The sequence below is a fragment of the Salvia miltiorrhiza genome, chromosome 6 (assembly GCF_028751815.1).
Source record: "Salvia miltiorrhiza cultivar Shanhuang (shh) chromosome 6, IMPLAD_Smil_shh, whole genome shotgun sequence".
Lineage (NCBI taxonomy): Eukaryota > Viridiplantae > Streptophyta > Magnoliopsida > Lamiales > Lamiaceae > Salvia > Salvia miltiorrhiza.
In genome coordinates this window covers 1060573-1080320 of record NC_080392.1, presented here as the reverse complement: position 1 = coordinate 1080320, position 19748 = coordinate 1060573, and the positions used below count along the sequence as shown (strand labels likewise).

The 19748-nt window shown below is 34.3% G+C and overlaps 3 protein-coding genes across 4 annotated transcripts; all 3 read left to right on the top strand.

Moving 5' to 3' along the window:
• The first annotated feature begins 1106 nt into the window (after nt 1-1106).
• On the top strand, nt 1107-2399 carry LOC130987698 (uncharacterized). The gene is made up of 2 exons (XM_057911317.1): nt 1107-1481; nt 2122-2399. Exons 1-2 carry the CDS (start codon nt 1292-1294, stop codon nt 2241-2243), a joined length of 312 nt encoding a protein of 103 aa, XP_057767300.1. The 5' UTR covers nt 1107-1291; the 3' UTR covers nt 2244-2399.
• A 2193-nt stretch (nt 2400-4592) lies between these two features.
• On the top strand, nt 4593-9363 carry LOC130987697 (adagio protein 1-like). Its single transcript, XM_057911316.1, has 2 exons — nt 4593-5286; nt 7303-9363. The coding sequence occupies exons 1-2, from the start codon at nt 5024-5026 to the stop codon at nt 8909-8911; spliced, it is 1872 nt and encodes a 623-aa protein (XP_057767299.1). The 5' UTR covers nt 4593-5023; the 3' UTR covers nt 8912-9363.
• Nucleotides 9364-12609: 3246 nt separating this feature from the next.
• LOC130987695 (homogentisate phytyltransferase 1, chloroplastic) lies at nt 12610-17825 on the top strand. 2 transcript variants are annotated; one of them, XM_057911315.1, is made up of 12 exons: nt 12610-13025; nt 13622-13899; nt 14003-14086; nt 14168-14242; nt 15188-15271; nt 15369-15458; nt 15529-15630; nt 16378-16473; nt 16753-16824; nt 16917-17012; nt 17161-17265; nt 17610-17825. In XM_057911315.1, exons 1-12 carry the CDS (start codon nt 12944-12946, stop codon nt 17649-17651), a joined length of 1206 nt encoding a protein of 401 aa, XP_057767298.1. In that variant the 5' UTR covers nt 12610-12943; the 3' UTR covers nt 17652-17825. The 2 variants fall into 2 exon arrangements, with proteins under 2 accessions (XP_057767298.1, XP_057767297.1); XM_057911314.1 differs by having other exon boundaries at nt 13619-13899.
• The last annotated feature ends 1923 nt before the right edge of the window (nt 17826-19748 follow it).

Sequence of the window (19748 nt, the reverse complement as noted above, 5' to 3'; positions counted from 1 at the left end):
TAGTAGTTCAGCTAGGGTTCGGATCGGGCGGAGCCAATCTGACCCAAACAAGTCATGAATCTTAGATCAAAATTTAAATTGAATTTAAAGTAGATTTGAATCGGATACGAACCAACCAGATCCACACATAGTAAGATGGACTGCACACTTGTGTTTAGGTATATACTAATAATTTGTAACAGTATAATGTCATTATAATTATAAAATAAAAGCACCCGCACATGGAATGAGATTCAGTGTACCGCACTTTATGTTCCACTTTGTGTCACACTTTTAATTTAATTTATTTTTTTATATATTTTTTCTTCAATTTCAATTTTATATGCTTTAGTTTAATTTTGTGAATATTAACCAGGGTTTATTCCATCAATCTAGGGTATATAATTATTTTTTATAATTTAATTTCACTTTTATTAGCTAATAATAGGTTATAAATTCAAAGTCATGGTATATACCTTTTAAAAATTTAATTTTTTAAAATAGAAATTAAATATAATTCATAGTAACATAATAAATTTTATTTCTATAATAAATATTTTTTAAATAATAAATATAAGTATGGGACACAGTAGCACACATAAAATTGTGGGACATTGAATCTCATCTCCCCGCACGTAATGTGGATGCGGTGAAGTGCATTGAAATCTTTTTATGAAAGTTACTCACCTCCTCCCTCATATTTATATATACTTTTTTTTTATATGTCATTAAATTTATGCGCATTTTATTTTTGGATATTACTTCACACATATTTTTCACAATTTAATCATTATAACTTACATTATTTTATCCATAATATATTTAATAATATATTTTTCTCCACTATCAATACTTTAAATAATTTTTTTTATCAAAATCCGTGCTAGAAGTAGTTAATTATGCATATTCATGGGGATGTAGGGAGTGTATAATTACAAAATAAAAAAACAGTTGACCAAATTCAAATTTTAAAACCAAAACATCCAAATATTGATGTTATCCTAAAAAAAATTAAACCGACATCGAGTATCAGAATAATTTAATTCGGTTTTGGACTATAGTCCAACCCAAGTTAGTGAGAAGTCCAATATATTAAATAAAATCCCACTCTCAGATATTCCAAAACCCAACATTTATTTTCTCCTACACTTTTTATTTCCCTTTTTCTTTTACTGACGTTAATTTTTGGCTCTATACTGAAATAACTCTTCCTCTCTTCTCTCTCAAGCACACCTTTCTATTCCCACCAAATCTCCTGCTCCTCATCGAAAATCTCCACGAAAATTCGAATCGGAATCTGCTGGGAGAAGCAATGGCGTATGTGGATCACGCGTTTTCCATTTCGTACGACGACGAGCTGATGGAAACTTCTTACGCCGTCAACAACAGGCCGCCGATTAGGGAGATATCTCTCGCCGTCGCTCTCTTTGTTTTCGGCGCGCTCGGGATCGTCGTCGGTATCTTCATGGCGGTCAATGAAATCGGGGGCGACCGCGCTCACGGTATTTATTCTTTCAGTTCTGATTTGTGGATTTTGGGGTTTTTCAGCTGCTTTGATGGTTGTTGTCTTGTTCTTCCTTCTAGACTTATGCAGATTTTGTTTTCAGTTTAGTGAGTAGCTGATATTTAGTGATTCGTACTTCAATATCTGTAGTGTTGGATGATGATATTATTGAGCGAGTTTTATTGCTTAGGGCATTGAGATTTGTGTCGATACTACATGTGGGGGAAATAGATATTAACTGCTAATGTGTTTTGATGTATGATCTGCCATTACGAAATTCGTTGCAAGAGTTTTTACAGTTGTGTGGGGATTTTGATTATTGCAAAATGCTATTTTGTTTGTTGCTGGTTGGGGAAGGGAAAGAATCTAGAAAGAGTACATAATATATAGTCTATTGAGCTTTTCTATTTGGGCCATTGCATCCATCACTGCAGTAACATATAGAATTTTCCCTTCCTTCATATCCTCCACTAAGAATTTTTCCTTGGCAGCATAGTAGTTACGGCACAGGTTTTCCGATAAACCTTTTCTACTTAGTTCTCAAATGTTGGCATCTCACTGGACCCCTCTCTCTCTTTGTTATGTGGAGCAGCTCTATGCCATGTTCTTCCTTATTAATCTTGGATGCTGTAATGCAGGGCTATTTTTCTCTGTGTTGGGTGGGATTCTGTTCATTCCTGGATTCTACTACACTCGGATTGCCTATTATGCTTACAAGGGATATAAAGGTTTCTCTTTTTCCAATATACCTCAAGTCTAGGGATGTTTGGAAGCTCAACTACTGTATACTGTATATATATATATATATTTTGCTTTTCTTGTTACCTTATTAGTCTCTCTCTCATAACTCTGCCAGTGACAATACAATTTAAACTTATCAGCTAATATACATGTTTGAGTATAGTATTATTCTCAAGAGATCTTGTGTCATTTGAGTTCAATGTTGTTCCTTTTTCCTTGAATGTGAAAGCAAATCTCCATGACTACTTTGTTGTTTTCTGTGTACATCACAAATATCTGCACCGGATATTGGCTTGCTTGTCATCAGGTGTTCTTGTTGAGTGTGGTTTATTTCAATTTTTGTCTATCTTGCATAAGTTGGCGACGCTCATTAGGGACACTAAGCAGTAGTAAGCCCTCTTCCTATCCCTGAGTGAGCTGTTATGATTCATGACTTTTTCCCTACGTGTACATACTATAAATATGGTGTGATTCTTAAGTTTAATTGCAAGAGAGTTTCTTGTTGTTACAAAAATGTAAGATCAAGAAGCTTGTCAAATTTCACATCCTATGGATTCTCTTGCACCCTGACATATTTATGTTTTCCCATTCCATAGCATTCTTAGAATTACATATTGCTAGACATGATGAAATGCTACATCAAAATTTCTACCACCCATATAAACACTATTGCACATTGCACTCAACATTAGGTCCCTGATATGCAATACAACATAGACTAGTAGCTATATTCCTCTACTAACAGCTGAAAAATTCAGACCAATGAGGTGAAAATTCCTCTTCAGACTGTAGAAATCCTGCATTTTAGCTTCCCTAATTCTAGACAATGGTGTCCGACTTCCACCGGAAGTTGCATTAACGCGAGTTTGATGAAAGATTTTAGTGAAAAAACACTCTCTTACCTGCTTGTAGGTGGCATTCATTATACATTCTTTACTCTGCTGTTTTTAACCTGTGGTTTTGCTTCCATCTGACTCTGCATGGCAAGATGATAATTGAGATCCAAAAATGCATGAAATACAGTGAGTTTGCTTTTAGAACTTTCATATAAAGAGGTTCATTTGTATTAAAATTGTGAAACAGAGTCTTGTTGTGTGTATGATTATCTAAAAAATGATGGATACACCTTTCAAAATCGTGTTTATATTAAGCTAATTGTATGTACAGTGATGGTACATGCATTTTTCACTGTGATTTTTGGGATACAAAATATAATGGAAAAATAACTATTTATAAGCAAGGGATTTAAATTCTAACCTTAAGCCATTAGGTTTCTTTGTGGACCTAAATATGGTTAACCCAACAATCTACATACTCATAACAATCTAAATATGGCCAATAAAATTATATTTTATTATGAAAATGAATTTAATTTTTTTTCGTTAGTAATGGATTAATTCGAGATTTTAGCAAAGGGACGAATGCATTGCTTGATAATTTAAATGAAAATAAAACTCACAATTTTCAACTTAATCATTGACCAAATAAGTACAATAAATTTGTCATGATTGTATACTTTTTTACACAAGTAAGGAATAAGAAAAGTATAAGGTTTTTCCTATAAAACAAAGCCAGCCCTCGTATATTAGATATATCCACTTAAATTTGAGCATAAAATCTATGTTTTTTTTTAAGTAGATATTTTTCATTACAACTTAACATTGGACATTTTTTATGTATCAACACGATATGATTATTCTAACTGTCTCACTTTGATAGTTCATGTTGCTTTTTCACACATATTAAGAAATTATAAATACTAATATTTTACGAAAAATGGAATTCATATGTAATTATTTTATTTTGTCCCGATTCATTGTTCGTATATTATCTTCACAAATATTAAACAAGATTTTTTTTAATGTAATTTAGATTTTGAAAATAAATTATATCTGGAATATCCAAAAAATAGGGCGCTATCAAAATAAAATGGAGGGAGTATTTATAATTTCCCGAGTGACTTTTAATAATATTAAAACTATTTCAAGCAAAGAAAAAACTAACATCGATGTAGAAAACCCTTGAATTCAGATTCAACGATGGTCAAGTTGAAATGAAAGTGGTTGACATCCTTTTTGTGGTCAAAACCAAAAGTGACAATTTGAAAAATAAAATATAAGAAAATATTATATACTTATATTCTAATATAAGGTAGTCTTTGAAAATAGAAAACTTAAATAGAGCAATGATAAGATATTTGAGACAATTCAATTAGTAAGTCGTTTTTCTCTAATTAATACATCGGTGTTTGAATCATTATAATATTGATTATAATGGAGAATTATTATTGATTATTTTTAGAAGAAGAAAATTTTTTGACAGAGATTTCCAAATATAAAGGGAAAAAAAAAAGATATTTAACAGAGTTCATCCCCAAAATTTCGTAGTAGACGAAAACAACTTCGGCCCGTACAACAATTGATGCAGTATGTACTACTCTTATTTCTAGCCCTAATTAAAATTGGAAGACCGCTGATATTTTTGTGCAGAGTCAGAAAAGCGTTATCTTCATTCTTCAACTTCAATCTTCCATCACTATAAATTTCTCCAACTCTTTATTTCCATCCAAAAATCCCATTTTGCTGTTGCTTTTGTCTTCGAAGTGAAAAAGCGGTGAAGTGTCAATCCCTCTGTGTGTGTATTGGTCCATCTCTCCTGGAGTTTGGCTTCTCATCCACTCATTTCCACACAATCCCGACCCCAAAACCCCCAATTTTAACCCCAACCATTCGCCGCAGTTTCGGCCAAATTTCCGCTGATTGCGGTATGGGGTGAGGAAGTGCTGGGCGTTTCTGAGGTATGATGGAGTGGGACAGCAACTCGGAGTCTGATCTAAGCGGCGGAGAGGAGGACGAGGAGGAGATCGAGGGAGGATTAGGGTTTTTGCTGAGGAAGGGAGGCGGCGGGCAGCTGCCCTTCCCCGTCGACGCGCTTCTGCAACCGGCGCCTTGTGGGTTCGTTGTCACGGATGCTTTGGAGCCCGACCATCCCATTATTTACGTCAATTCCGTCTTCGAGATGGTTACCGGATTTCGGGCCGAGGAAGTTCTCGGGCGTAACTGGTTAGTAATTTTGGAATTTCCTATGTTTGCCTACGCCTACTTTCTATCATTTGATGTGTAGATGAGGCTTTCTTTTGCGCTGGAAATTGTTTCTAGAGCTGTGGGTTATGATAATTTTTGGTTGTGTTTATGGATGCGGACAGCTGAGGTTTTGATATGCGTTGAATTTGTTTCATTGGGAGAAGAAAAATTAAGTCATGGCAGGAAAAAAAAAAGGGTGGAATTACGATGATCTTATTTCTTGCTCTGCTAGGATGTTGGACCCATTTGCCTCAGTTTCTGCATTTCAGTTAGGTTGATGTTTTTCAACTATGCGTTTTATTAATCTTTTAGTCTAGCAGATATATTGTGCCGAAAAGTTTGTTCCTTTTTGTAGTTTTGGCTATAAATGATTAACACCCTTGTGTTATCAAGTTTTCGGTTTTGGCTAAATTGGTTATAACTTATGCTAACAGTATTCGGCACCGTACTTTATGCTAACAGTATTCGGTACCGTAATAAGTTTTGGCTTTTGGCTAAATTGGTTAATGTAAAAACTTACTGCATCCACCGGGAATTAACTGCACTCGAAAAATAAAATAAAAATCGTCATGGGCTTCGGACTCGAGTGTTGTATTCATCCATCAAGGGGATGCATCCACTATAAGCAATCCAAGGGCACATTTTAAAAAAGGGTTATCATTTGAACACACACACACACATATATATATATATATATATATAGACACATACATATCTGATTCCAATAGAGAATGGTTGGTGAAGGTTGCAATTCTATTATCTCGTCACATTTTTTAGGAGTAGCTACTAATTTTTCTTTTAAGAACTTTTTTTTTTCGGAACACTATGAACTCTTAAGTTATTTGGCAGCTAGGTCTCAATCTTGTAGATTATAATCGAAATGCTGACTTCATAAATTTATAGAAGCTCCTGTGCATTCGCCATCTCTTCTTTGTTTGGTGGGAAGGATGGGGCTTTCTGGGGGAGTATACTAGATTCGTATGCAATTTCAAATGGTTGAAAGATGTGTTCATAGCATGTTTCTAATTTGTTTATAGAAACTCCTGAAGCTATTATGTAAGTACTGCTGTTCTTGTTTGACTTTGTTCAAGAATTAAAAGTATCACATTAAATGGCTTTTCTATTGTATGTCTGACATCAACCATTCTAGGAGCATTTATTTCAGAGGAGCAGTGCTTATGTTAAATTAATTTGCAAGATATTAGGAACTAAGGAAATTTTATTTTGTTGATAAATTATGACCCAGAAAAATGAGATCCTGGTAGGTATTTTCAGTAATATGCATGTTTCGTTATTTTAAAACTAGTTAGTATTATTAGGAACCGTCTTGTATTACCTTCTTTATGGTGATTATTGTGCTGTCATAGTTTGTAGAGGGGACTCATGTGTAAACATTGGTAGGCACAATATAGCTATTGATTATAGATATCTTGGTTAAGAGAAGGCATGATAAATCATAAATGTTTGAATTACTTTAAGCCGATCGTGAAGATTATATTTCTTAAACTTGGGCGTGTTCTGGATGAGAGAATCGAATCAGCAACTTGATTGAGATTATTTGGTGGTAGGTTAGTGTTTGGTATGTATGAGGCTTAATGAAATGATTCAACATAAGCAAGGAAAGGTGAAAAGAGAGTTTTTAACTTTTTCCATGTTAGATGTTGGCAAGGGATTGTGTTTTGTCTGATAACCGTTATTTTTTCTACTTTGAGATAGTTTTTACTTTATGTATTCCATCAGAAGGTCAAAGGATGATTTCAGGTATATTGGTATCACTATAAGTAGAATTCTTTCGTTCATGTAGTCATGTACAAAGAAGTTGAATGAGATTTTTTCTCCTTTCCCTTGTTCTCTTTCATGTGTTAATACACGTACTTGAAAATTCCTACTTTGAGTCTATTATTGCTGGAGTAGACAGGAGGATTAGCTACACATTGTATTGGTAATGTATTTCCGATGGTTTACTTATGTCATGATTGTTCTGGATTGCTGCAGCCGTTTCATGCAATGCAGAGGTCCGTTTGCAAAGAGAAGGCATCCCCTTGTGAGCTCCACAGTAGTTGCTGAAATAAGAAGATGCCTCGAGAAAGGTGTTGAGTTTCAAGGAGAACTGTTAAATTTCAGGAAAGATGGATCCCCACTGATGAACATGTTACGTATGACCCCAATCTACGGTGATGAGGATACGATAACACATGTAATTGGCATACAACATTTTATAGAAGCAACTCTTGATCTGGGTCCCCTTCCTGGATCTTCAGCCAAGGAATCTGCTAGAGCATCTGAAAGGTTAAGGTTTAACATTTCTTCTCGTGGAGTGGTTTCAGGAGATATCAGAAACGTCAGTCGTGGGTTATGTGGAATATTCCAGTTGAGCGATGAAGTAATCGCTCTCAAGATTCTTTCTCGACTTACTCCAAGGGATATTGCATCAGTTGGCTCTGTCTGTCAACGGTTTTATGAGCTAACAAAGAATGAAGATCTTTGGCGAATTGTCTGTCAAAATGCATGGGGTAGTGAAACCACGAGGGTCCTCGAGATGGTGCCTGGCGCTAAAAGATTAGGCTGGGGTAGGTTGGCTAGGGAACTCACAACTCTTGAAGCTGCAGCTTGGAGAAAATTAACAGTCGGAGGTGCAGTGGAACCCTCACGTTGCAACTTCAGTGCATGCGCTGTTGGGAACCGTGTGGTGCTTTTTGGTGGCGAAGGTGTCAACATGCAACCGATGAACGACACCTTTGTATTGGACCTGAACTCCACTAATCCAGAGTGGCAACACGTGAAAGTGAGCTCTCCACCTCCTGGGCGTTGGGGTCACACGCTTTCGTGCGTGAATGGTTCTCATCTCGTGCTGTTTGGTGGTTGTGGGAGACAAGGTCTACTCAATGACGTCTTCGTGTTGGACTTGGATGCAAAACACCTTACGTGGCGTGAAATCTCAAGCTTGGCACCGCCACTTCCTAGGTCGTGGCATAGCTCCTGCACCCTCGATGGTACCAAGTTAATAGTGTCTGGTGGCTGTGCGGATTCGGGTGTGCTTTTAAGTGATACGTTCCTGCTCGATCTATCGATAGAGAAACCAGTGTGGCGAGAGATACCCGTAACATGGACTCCTCCTTCGCGTTTGGGCCACACGCTATCTGTTTATGGCGGAAGAAAGATCTTGATGTTCGGAGGTCTTGCCAAGAGTGGGCCTCTCCGGTTTCGATCTAGTGATGTTTTCACCATGGATTTGAGTGAGGATGAGCCTTGTTGGAGATGCGTCACCGGGAGTGGAATGCCTGGAGCCGGAAATCCAGGTGGCATGGCTCCCCCTCCTCGACTCGATCACGTGGCTGTGAGTCTCCCCGGTGGCAGAATCCTCGTGTTCGGTGGCTCCGTTGCCGGCCTCCACTCTGCTTCCCAGCTCTACATACTTGATCCCACCGAGGAGAAGCCAACGTGGAGGATCCTAAACGTCCCCGGACGCCCTCCTAGATTCGCCTGGGGACACAGCACGTGCATCGTTGGAGGAACGAGAGCTATCGTCCTCGGAGGTCAGACCGGTGAAGAGTGGATGCTGAGTGAGATTCACGAGCTCTCGCTGGCGAGCTCCGTCGTATGATCCTCCTAAAACTGCGCTCGTTACGGATTCTTTCGTGGCTTTCATGAAATCAACCACCGTTTTCCGGAGGCCATTCCTTCATCGTCGACGTGCTCGATGTCGATCTACAACGCTCGTCGGAATCAGTAAGCCCTATCGGAAACTATACTTGAATTTCTTTCTTGCTCTCTCTCTCACTCACTCTAGGCTGCTAGACTTGGTAGAAATTTGTAGGGTAACCCACACATATATATAGGTTAGCTACATCATGTTTGTGGTGTTTGTGCGTTTAAGTTGAAACTTGCGAGAGACACAACCAAACAAATAGAGAGGAAAAAAATAACCAAAAAAAGAAATTAGTGTTGGCTTGTGTGTATGATTTACAGTGATGTTTATCTTTTTCTTTCCTTGTAATGTTCAATAATTTTTATTTTTATTTTTTTTGAGAATTAATGTTCAATAATTTTATGTTAGAGTATTTTTGCTCCGCCGCCTCCGGCGGTGTTATGGTGGTGGGTTTCTGTAGATGGAGCTGTGGAAGTTTTTTCAGACATTTTCCTTTTTTTCTTCTTATTTTTTATAAAAAAAATGGAATAAATATATCAAGAAAAAATATGAATAATTTCGTTTTCGTTCTTTTTTTTAATTAGCTTTCTAGCATTTCTCTCATGCGATGCAAAAATAGTGATTGTACTGAGTTAAAGAAAAAGAAAAATTCAAAGGGTATAAATTTAGGAATATTTCTTTGTGCATGATATAAAATTATCGACAAATTGTATCAATAGTTTAGAGTGAAATAAACAAAATAATTAATTGCAGTGACATTTGTCAACTTTCATAGTAGAGTGTTATTGCAATTAAAATTTATTAGTACTATCATTTTAGTAATTTTTCGTTAAAAAAAAAAAACATTTAACTTTATATTCGTGAATATATTCGCGATCAGGTTCACGAATAATGCTCACAAACATATTCGAGAACATGTTTACGAGCTTACAAGTCGAACATGTTTAGGTTCGAGTTTAGCTCAATAATTTTACTGGGCTCGTTTTTAGACTCGAGTTCGAATTCGACTCGTTTAGAAGACGATGGATTTTGACCAAATTTTTTTGGAGTTAAGCTTTAAATAATTTGCGAGCGAATTGATTCGTTTACAACACTGGACCGGCAAAATAATTTGGGCCATGACTCCCCTTTTATATATATAGACATAGACATATATTTTGGTTATTGTTTGGGCATGTGCCATCATGCTATGGACCTGCAAATTTGTCTTACTCATATAGATCGAAACATTTTTTTTTTCTTTTGAGGGGAGATTGAAACATTTTTTTTTTTGAAAGTAGAGATTGAAACATTTGTTTGCTTTAAAATTGCAATAAAATTGCCCTGAAATTGATAATTCGAAATAGCTTTACTGTCACATTTAATAACGTCGGGCACGTGACTATCAGCCATTTAATAACGTCGGGCACGTGACTATTGTCACATTCACATATTAATTTCAAACTTCATAGTATTAAAATGAGAATAAGGTATTTATCTATTTTTCAACCTTATAAAATTCTCATTTCCAATTAAACTTTCAAATGAAAAGATTCTACTACAACAATAGTTATTATAAAAACATCCATGATGTCAATGAGGTATTGCTTTAGTGACAAAGTTAAGGCACTCAAACACTCTCATTTGAGAGGTCTTGAATTCAATCCCACATGCGTGCGGTGATGTGTTCCCATTTTATATGGTGTTGTATTCTCGCCTGCATGCGGTATTGTATTGTTTGGTGTTGAGGTTTCCACACGCAGGACGTTTCTCGCCTGCATGCGGTGATGTTTTTCCATCGTTGGGTGGCGATGAGGTCCCGCTTGCGTACGTGTTGCATAATTGATTATATTCATATACCTCTTGTAATTTTCAAAAAAAAAAAACATTCATGATAAATATAACATTGTTTATTCCATTTTAAATATTTTTAACAATATATACAATTTATGTGCGTTCACTTTTTGAATATCGTAAATTAATTTATATTTTTTTGAGAAAATCTAAAATGTCGAGCGTATCGTGAATAAAATAATATTTTAATTAGTTTGAGATCAATTACTTTACAGAAAGAAACAATTCCAAGATATTTATAAGATTAAAAAAATAGATAAATATTTTAATTATAAGGGGATATTGTTTAAATTATATGAATAGATATAGAAAATATTTGATCAAATACAGAAAATTAAGACGAAAAAAAAAAACATGGCTGCGTTAATTTCTTTCGTAAAATAAATGAATAGAAAAACTATTGTTATCAATATATACAAACATATACGCAACATGGAAACATGCCAAGGAAGATACATTGTCTACTTGATAGTGATTTACTTAATAATATCAATTGGTTCAAGTAACTTATTGAGTGTGACGTGTGTGCTCAAAATATGAATAAAAATATTATATTACGAGGATAATAATAATAATAATATATTGCTATATTTTTCAGAGAGATGCAATTTTTTTATTGAAATGAATAAGAAATTCAACATGCAAATGAAAAAAAAAAATGTGGCAAGAGCATTAGAAAAAGAGAGATTTTGAAAGAAAGAAAATAAGCGAAATAATCGCACGTAAATGGTTTTAAAAGAAAATGTGTCATGTTATACAAGAAATTAAGAAGAAGGTGTAAATCAAATAAAAAATATTATATTTTCTGAAAATGAATAATTTTTAGTGAGATGACCTAAAATAAAAATACGGATAATTTTTAATGAGATAAATAAAGTATTGTTTTTATTCTAATAAAAAAGCAAAATTATAAGTTAGTAGCCCATAAAAACAAAATTATAAGTTTGTCGAACACAAAAAATAACAAAAATAAGAACAAGTAAATTAGAGTTATACGTGTCAAAAATTACAAAGAAATCACAATTAATGGAAAATATACTTCGTATGAGCTTTGAATTAGTTTGCGTAACAAAATGAGTTTGTGTCCCAATTGTATCTACTTGACAAGCACACATAATTTCGTGTCGGGTTCGTGTAATTCGTTATAATTAATATTTCATCTGTTCCACTTCAATAGACTCATTTCTTTTTGGCACAAAAATTAAGAAAACTTACTTTTAGTAGAAAAATGATGTGGTCCACACCAATTAAGTACACATTTTTCACTCAAAATAGAAAACGAGCCTATTAGAGTGGGACATCCAAAAAAAAAAAAACGAACTTATTGGAATGAGATGGAGGGAGTATTATTATTTTCATTAAATATATATTAGCATTTTAATTTTTATTTTAGAGTTAGGTTTTTTACTTTTTGAAGTTTCATCCTTTCATTCCGTCGTAAAGAAACACAAAATTCACATCCTTTCATATTTATTTTAATTATTATTTTCATCGTACCATTGCCGGGTCTTGTTTAATCAATTTTTTACTAAGATCGTGTCGTTTTTGTGTCATGTCAACACGATTCAAGTCGTGCTGCTACCGTTTTCGTGTCGTGTTCGTGTTTGTGTCGAACATCGTACTCGTATTTAATTTTACCGTATCATATCGATCCGATAACGACCCAACACGCACGATTTTACAGTCCTGCCCAAAATTAGGAAGGTGATTTTTTTTGGAAAATTAAAAAAGAAAATCCAAATTTTAATTTGGAATCTCTTGTTATTAAGATTAATTTTTGACTTTAGCAGTCCCAAAATTATTTTCCTATCTGTCCATTCAAACAAAATACAAAAATATAGGGTCTATAAATGGGCACGAGAATAATTCCACTACAATGTAGGGTCTAAGATTTAGTATCATTTTTTTTAGATGCTATATAATAATAATTCTACAAAAATATGTTTGTCACGATCTAAATATTGAGTAATTATTCCGGCAAGCTGCAGCAGATGATTTAGCGTTGGTGAAAGAATTTGCTACAAAGTGTTCAACATGCAACCAAGCTGCCTTTCTCACTCTTCCCTCTTCTCTTAGAGAGAGAGAGTGAAGAGATATTGTTCACTGTTTCAAACTTCAGCCGTTGGTGAGGTCTACCGATTCTTAATTCAAGAAATGGAGTCCATGCTAATTGGGTCTTTCCAGAAACCTTCGCTTTCGCTTCCCTTTGCAGCTGAGCTATGCTCGCTTCCTACTGGTACATGCGGATTTCCTCGTTTTTTCATTAATTGAATAATTGTTTTGGCGGCGGAAGAGCTATGGGTTTGGTGAATTAAGTCTTTTTCCCCTTTTTGCTCAATTTTCTCTGTCCAATTTTGATTCCGATTATTACTGTTGCATTCATTAATGGCGTATGGGCTTTTCTTGTCCCCCCCAAATAAATAAATAAATAAATAAATAAAATTGTTTCTTTGGAATTTGTGGGATTTTGTTGCCAGAAGCAGAGTGTTTAGACTGTAATTTTCAGTGCTCATTTCTTACCTTTTTATAGAATCAGATGCCATTTTCCAGTTCTTGCGGGGTTGGCTACATGATTTTTTGTTGATTTATGCGATCATCTCACAAAAAGTGACTTAAAATCTTGAATTTTTTTGTACCACCTTTATCCGTGTTTTCGATGGTTTACTTCCCTCGTTCGACCTCTTTTTGCAGTATGCTTACATGTTTTCACAATATCCACCTTCATATTTGAGCATGGTATAGATGGCGCAACAACACTTCGAAATTTGGATAGATGCAATAAGTGGCATTTCAAACTCTGATTTTGAGCTACAATCGGTTCTTTTGTAGCAGGGAATCATTTAAAATGCAAAGCTTTCAGCAATGTAGGAAGGATCTATGCCGTATCAGAGAGGTTATGTGTGCGGAGGCAAAATTTGGTGCACCAATCTGTCAAAAATATCACCCAAAGAAGAGTTACACTAAATCCCAAGGGTGATTCGAAGTATGTAGTAAATTCAGCTTCAGGGCATTCTCTTGAATCTGAACCTTCTAAGAGCCCTTTGGGTCCCTTGCATCAAGGCTTAGATGCTTTCTACAGGTTTTCACGGCCTCATACGGTTATAGGAACAGTTAGGTTACATGATTCTTGTTTTATCTTTCAGCGAACATGGTTTTCATCCTTCGAGCTGGTTTTTCTAATTTAAGTTTCTCATGCTCTCTTCCCGTGAGCAGGCACTGAGCATCGTTTCAGTTTCTCTCCTTGCGGTCGAGAAACTATCAGATTTTTCTCCATTATTTTTTGCTGGCTTGCTAGAGGTATGGTGTAGTCTTTTGTCGTTAGTTGTCATTATAGTAAGTCTATCGATTCTAACCCATGCACTATGCTGTATTTTGCAGGCAATTGTTGCTGCTCTGTTGATGAATATTTATATTGTTGGTTTAAATCAAATATCTGATATAGAAATCGACAAGGTTGGCTTCCAGATGTATTATGAAACCATGTCTGCTTATGAGAAAATACTTTTTCCGTCCTCTCTTAAATCTGGATTTTGATTTGACAAAAAGAAATAAACAATGAAAGATTAAGGTTATAACTAGGGTCAAGAGTATTCATTATTTAACGCTCTGGAATAAAGCCTGTGTTCTTTAGATTGGTAATATGAAGTGATGGTAATATTTGAAGCGGCCTTGATTAAACTACAAAGATGAAATGAGCTGTATTTTCTTGGATAATTTTCATGTATCTGCTGCCCTGTTAGCTCGAAGGATGAGCTTCTTCTCTAAACCAGGACTAGCGGCTCTAGTTAAATGGGCGGATCTGTTCTCTATCAAGATTGTTCAAGCCCAATCAAGGCTCTGGTACTTGTACTTTTATAGGCTGAAATTTCATAATTGCCCAAATCTCAATACAATTCCTTTGTATTTTCTGTCTTGTGGTTGTTGAGCTCACTTGACGATGATATAAAAGGTATAAAATCTAGTTAAATCATGTCTGTGCTGTCCTTTTAGCTTCGAGGATAAGCTTCTTTAAAAGGGGACTGACAGTTATAGTAAATGGGTGGATCATTCTCTATCAAGATTGTCAAAATCTGGTGGAGGCTCATGTGCTGGTAGTTTTGTAGGCTAAAACTTCATATTTGATGCTCAAATCTCAAAATGATATATTTCTATTTTCTATCTTCTGGTTTTTGAGCTCACTGTGCGATGATATTAGGTACAAACATAGGTTAAACTAGAACCATCACTGCTTTACGGCTGCAAAAGCTTTTAAATGTTCAGTTCTTCCGTTACCATTAGTAACTGTGTGTGTTGCAATGTGCTTTTGTTATTGGTGAAATTTTTATTAATTCTTTTGCGTCCATATCTTAAATAGTGTTGCCCACTTTAGATGAAAACTTGACACGAATCCCATGTCAGGTGAACAAACCTTACCTTCCGTTGGCATCTGGAGAATATTCAGTCAAAACTGGTGTAATGATCGTATCATCCTTTGGCATCTTGGTGCGTAAATGGATTCTACTTAGTTTGCTTATACTAGTCTTGTTTATTCCATCCAACATCTTGACGAACTAAAAAATTGCTGCTTTCCCATTCTCAGAGTTTTTGGCTTGGATGGATTGTTGGTTCGTGGCCTTTATTTTGGGCCCTCTTCATCAGCTTCATGCTTGGAACTGCGTATTCCATTGATGTAAGTTGGTTTTTAATGCATATTTGTCATTCATATGTTTTATGGCATATAAGCATGCATTTCTTTGCAGGTACCGCTTTTGAGATGGAAAAGATTCGCCGTAGTTGCAGCTATGTGCATCTTTGCCGTGCGCGCAGTGATCGTGCAAATAGCTTTCTATTTGCACATCCAGGTGATGATTTTACGTGTTGCAATTTTTTCTTTTCACTATGTATTTAGTTTGTCTACTTCTGATATCATGTAAGCCCCTGTTCTTTTCCAACATCATATATCTATGCTTGTCATTTTTGTGTCAATCATATCCTTTAAGGATGGGAGTTTACTTTGAGTGATAGGATAGATTGATAAAACATAAGATTTTAGTATTTGAAGGATAAGATGGTCAAATAAGCTCGAACTTAAACAATCCATCAAAGTAAATGATAGATTAGCTTGGATTATTTTTTTCTATCCATCCTATAAATGCCCTCTAAGCGTTTTCAGTAGTGTAAATTTTTCAGTCTCCAACATCTTCAGAATTTGTTATCTGAAAGTTCATTATTCAAGTGTAGGTGTATATATCTATATCTATTCCACTATCCAAAGCAGGAATTTCAAGCTCCGATTCTAAGGGCTGAATGAATTAGAATATGAAATAGTTCCCTTTTTTACAATTACCTAAATATGTAACCAAATTCAAGTGCAAATTAAAGCCTGATATGCAAATTAAAATATCGATAGAAGGACTTGCACAAAATGATGGACTCAAGTTTCTTGGCTTAAGTTTGAGGGATAGAAAGTAACACAAATATTGTGGCCACAGTAGAGGAGGTCTGAGAGGCTCTTGTTCCTTATGGTGTCCATCTCCGTATAATTATTTGGTATCGTATCATGTAGCTTCTTTAATCCACATATGATTTAATGCGCCTTCCATTTCCAGACGTATGTGTTTGGACGACCAGGCATACTCACAAAGCCTGTGATTTTTGCAACTGCATTCATGAGCTTCTTCTCTGTCGTCATTGCGCTGTTTAAGGTTTGAATTTCTTTTCGATATTGATATCTAAGTCAAGGATTATTTAGTGGTTCTTTCACATAAGAATAAGAAACATATGAACCAAATTGTTCTAAATTTTGAAGTGTGGTTTATTTTGCAATAAATGAGATGATATCTGAAACTTATGCATAAGTCATATGTTAGAGACCTTATGTATTTCTAATGTGAAACAATTGGTGATCGTCTGTGTGTGTGTGGTATTCCGCTGCAAAGGAAAGTGGATATTTATCCGTTGACTTCACAATTCCATATTTATAGGATATACCTGATATTGTTGGGGACAAGATATACGGAATTCAATCATTTACAGTCCGACTGGGCCAAGAGAAGGTTAGTTATCAGTTACTGCCAACTTTGTTTATCGCCCAAGCATTATATATGGGACTTTTCTGGGTTTAACTTAGTTGAAATCTTCGTGGTAGGTTTTCTGGATCTGCATTTCACTTCTTGAAATGGCATATGCCGTTGCATTGTTTGTCGGAGTTACATCTTCTTGCACATGGAGCAAGTGGGCCACGGTAAGCCAGTTTTCGCCAATGGTTTTGTTCTTATATAAGGGTTGACCAAATGATATGATACCACTGGAAAGGGCCAATCTGGACTCGAAATGATCAAAAATGGCAAATGTCTACCTACTCATTGCTCTCTCGTTGCCATTGCTTTTAGCTCGTTGGTCATACCGTGTTGGGTTATCTGCTCTGGAGTCGTGCAAAATCTATCGATTTCAAGAGCAAGACAGCAATAACATCCTTTTATATGTTCATATGGAAGGTAATCCCCTTTTCAGAAACAGGTTGCTTTTTTTACTATCAATTCAAGATTTCCAAGTGCTGCGCAAGTATGCATCTGTTCTTGCATCGTAGCGCAGAATGCATGATTAATCGCACTAGCAACTTGAACCAAAACTAATACGAGCCCTAACCAAGCTTGTTTGTCGAGCTGCTCTTGCGTTATCTGGTTTCACGACTCGCTCGACATGATCCCAGTTTTCGAGCTGTCGTTGAAAATTGTATTATTCTCTCAGACAATTGTTGATGAGAGTGTTTTCTAGTCCTACCTTCGAAAACGAACCTGATTTTTTCCGACTATCTGTGACCTCTTCTTCTGCTGTGCAGCTCTTTTATGCTGAGTATCTGCTCATTCCTCTGGTCCGGTGATCTCGGGTTCGTCGTTTTTGATGGCGACGGCGATGGATGGCCGACGCTCGTTAGACTTATGATCTTCATTTGGTTACTATTTTTAGGCTATTCCTAATTTCTACTCTGTTGGTGATGAACATATTCAAAAGAACATTAAAACCACTGATTTAATTAATTTCCTAGTGTTTTTTCTTCCAAATTTAGTACTCCATCTCTTACTTTTGATGTTTAAGATTGGATTGGAATTGATGAATCTGATTGGAGGAAGTGTTTCACTTTTGTTAGTTCAAATGCAATAATCTTGTTTCTGTGAATAATATGACTGGTCATGGACCTCATGCTTCTAATTCAAATATATCTAACACTTGCTTCAAAAATATATATACTTTTGTGTATTTGTTAATCTTATTTAGATGAATCAATAGATATAAAAAAGCAGAATAAATAATCATAAAATATTCGGTAAATGATAAAATATTTAATAAACATAAATAAAATTATCAGAATATTAATATAGATAAGATTTATGGTCATATATGAATTTTTAACATATGTATTTATTAAGTCAAAAAAAAAACATATGTATTTATTTATTCTTTCTTTCATGAATATTTAGTCAACCAAGTATAAAATAAATTTTGAACATTTAAAATTAATCAAGTCGCTAAAATTTATATAATATATAATAACGGTTGCATATAATTTTAATTAGTAAATTTTTATTTTTAATTATTTTTCATATATACTTCTAAAAATTATATGTATAAATTACATAATAATTTTGAATTGACAATTAATAATGAATGTTACAATGACATAACTCTTGATAATAAATTAATTTTAATAGTTTAATTGAATGTTATAACTTCTATAGTGACATGTAATAACTTAAGAATATTTACTTATATACAATCAATAATAAATTTTGTTACATAAATGATATATTCTATACAATAAATGTGCATATATGTATATATATATATATATATATATTGATTTTAATCTATAACAGATACGATATTATAGTCAATATATATATGTTCATTATTTTAATTTGATATATATCTATATAATAATATAAAAGGGACAAAAACATCAAATGAAAAAAAAAATAAGAATGAAGAAGAATAGAGAATTTTCAAAATACTTGAATTGTAGAACGCCACGCAGCAAACCTTATTTCCCTATTATATACCATACAAAATAAGATAAGATTGACCCACCAATGATATTACATAAATTATTACATGTGGTATTATTTGAGGATGAAGATTGTAAATTTTAGATAGAAAAATAACTCCTATAACGTGATTGTAAACATAGGATGATCACGTCATTCCATATTTCGATATATACATGATAATAATATGGATACATTAATGACTTTTATTATGTATAAATATCATACTTACTATTTATCTTAATTTCTAATAATTTATTTGCTTTTAAACTTTTAATATTTATTCACGATCAAATAATTTTTTTTTTCCTAACACGATTTTCAAGCAGTACTTCAAAGGAGTATAAAATTTAAAACATTCAGCGGTAATAATTTGCTTAAGCTTCTTTTTTTTTTTTTTTCAAAAAACTAAATATTTTCGTTGATATATTAATGGCACTTAATTATTATAATAAGTTTCAAACTCAAACATGGCTGCTACCGACAATTTACTAATTTGACATAGATAATTGCAATAATGTTACATGTTTAAGTCATCATTATCGATTGAAGTCAATTAATAGTAATGCCTAACCTAGCTCGATCTTTTTTTTTTTCTTAATTTTTATTTATACCTTCATTATGTATATTCTTGACGTAAGAGAAAGATTTTAATATGAAAAACAAGCTGTCTAATCTAGATGCGTTTAATTTGATTCGAAATCAAATATATATTAATAACAATTAATCAAATAAATAAATAAAATGTAGGTTTTGAAAACTTATAATACTATATATTAGGCTAAAGATTACTTTTAAAAATTAGAGGGCGTGTACCGAGATTTAATTATCTGCTTCAATAATTCAATTATTGATGTAGTCAATGCTAATATTCCTTCTAAACAATGTCTCATAATAGAGGAAATTAATGTAAACTAATTCGTTGATAATGTTGG

What these genes read in the sequence shown, in the direction of transcription:
- LOC130987698 (XM_057911317.1), top strand. Translation starts at nt 1,292, where the DNA reads ATGGCGTATGTGGATCACGCGTTTTCCATTTCGTACGACGACGAGCTG. An exon ending in CGGGGGCGACCGCGCTCACG is followed by an intron (nt 1,482 to 2,121) that starts GTATTTATTCTT and finishes GCTGTAATGCAG; the next exon opens with GGCTATTTTTCTCTGTGTTG.
- LOC130987697 (XM_057911316.1), top strand. Translation starts at nt 5,024, where the DNA reads ATGATGGAGTGGGACAGCAACTCGGAGTCTGATCTAAGCGGCGGAGAG. An exon ending in GAAGTTCTCGGGCGTAACTG is followed by an intron (nt 5,287 to 7,302) that starts GTTAGTAATTTT and finishes GGATTGCTGCAG; the next exon opens with CCGTTTCATGCAATGCAGAG.
- LOC130987695 (XM_057911314.1), top strand. Translation starts at nt 12,944, where the DNA reads ATGGAGTCCATGCTAATTGGGTCTTTCCAGAAACCTTCGCTTTCGCTT. An exon ending in CTGATATAGAAATCGACAAG is followed by an intron (nt 14,243 to 15,187) that starts GTTGGCTTCCAG and finishes ATCCCATGTCAG; the next exon opens with GTGAACAAACCTTACCTTCC. An exon ending in GAACTGCGTATTCCATTGAT is followed by an intron (nt 15,459 to 15,528) that starts GTAAGTTGGTTT and finishes ATTTCTTTGCAG; the next exon opens with GTACCGCTTTTGAGATGGAA.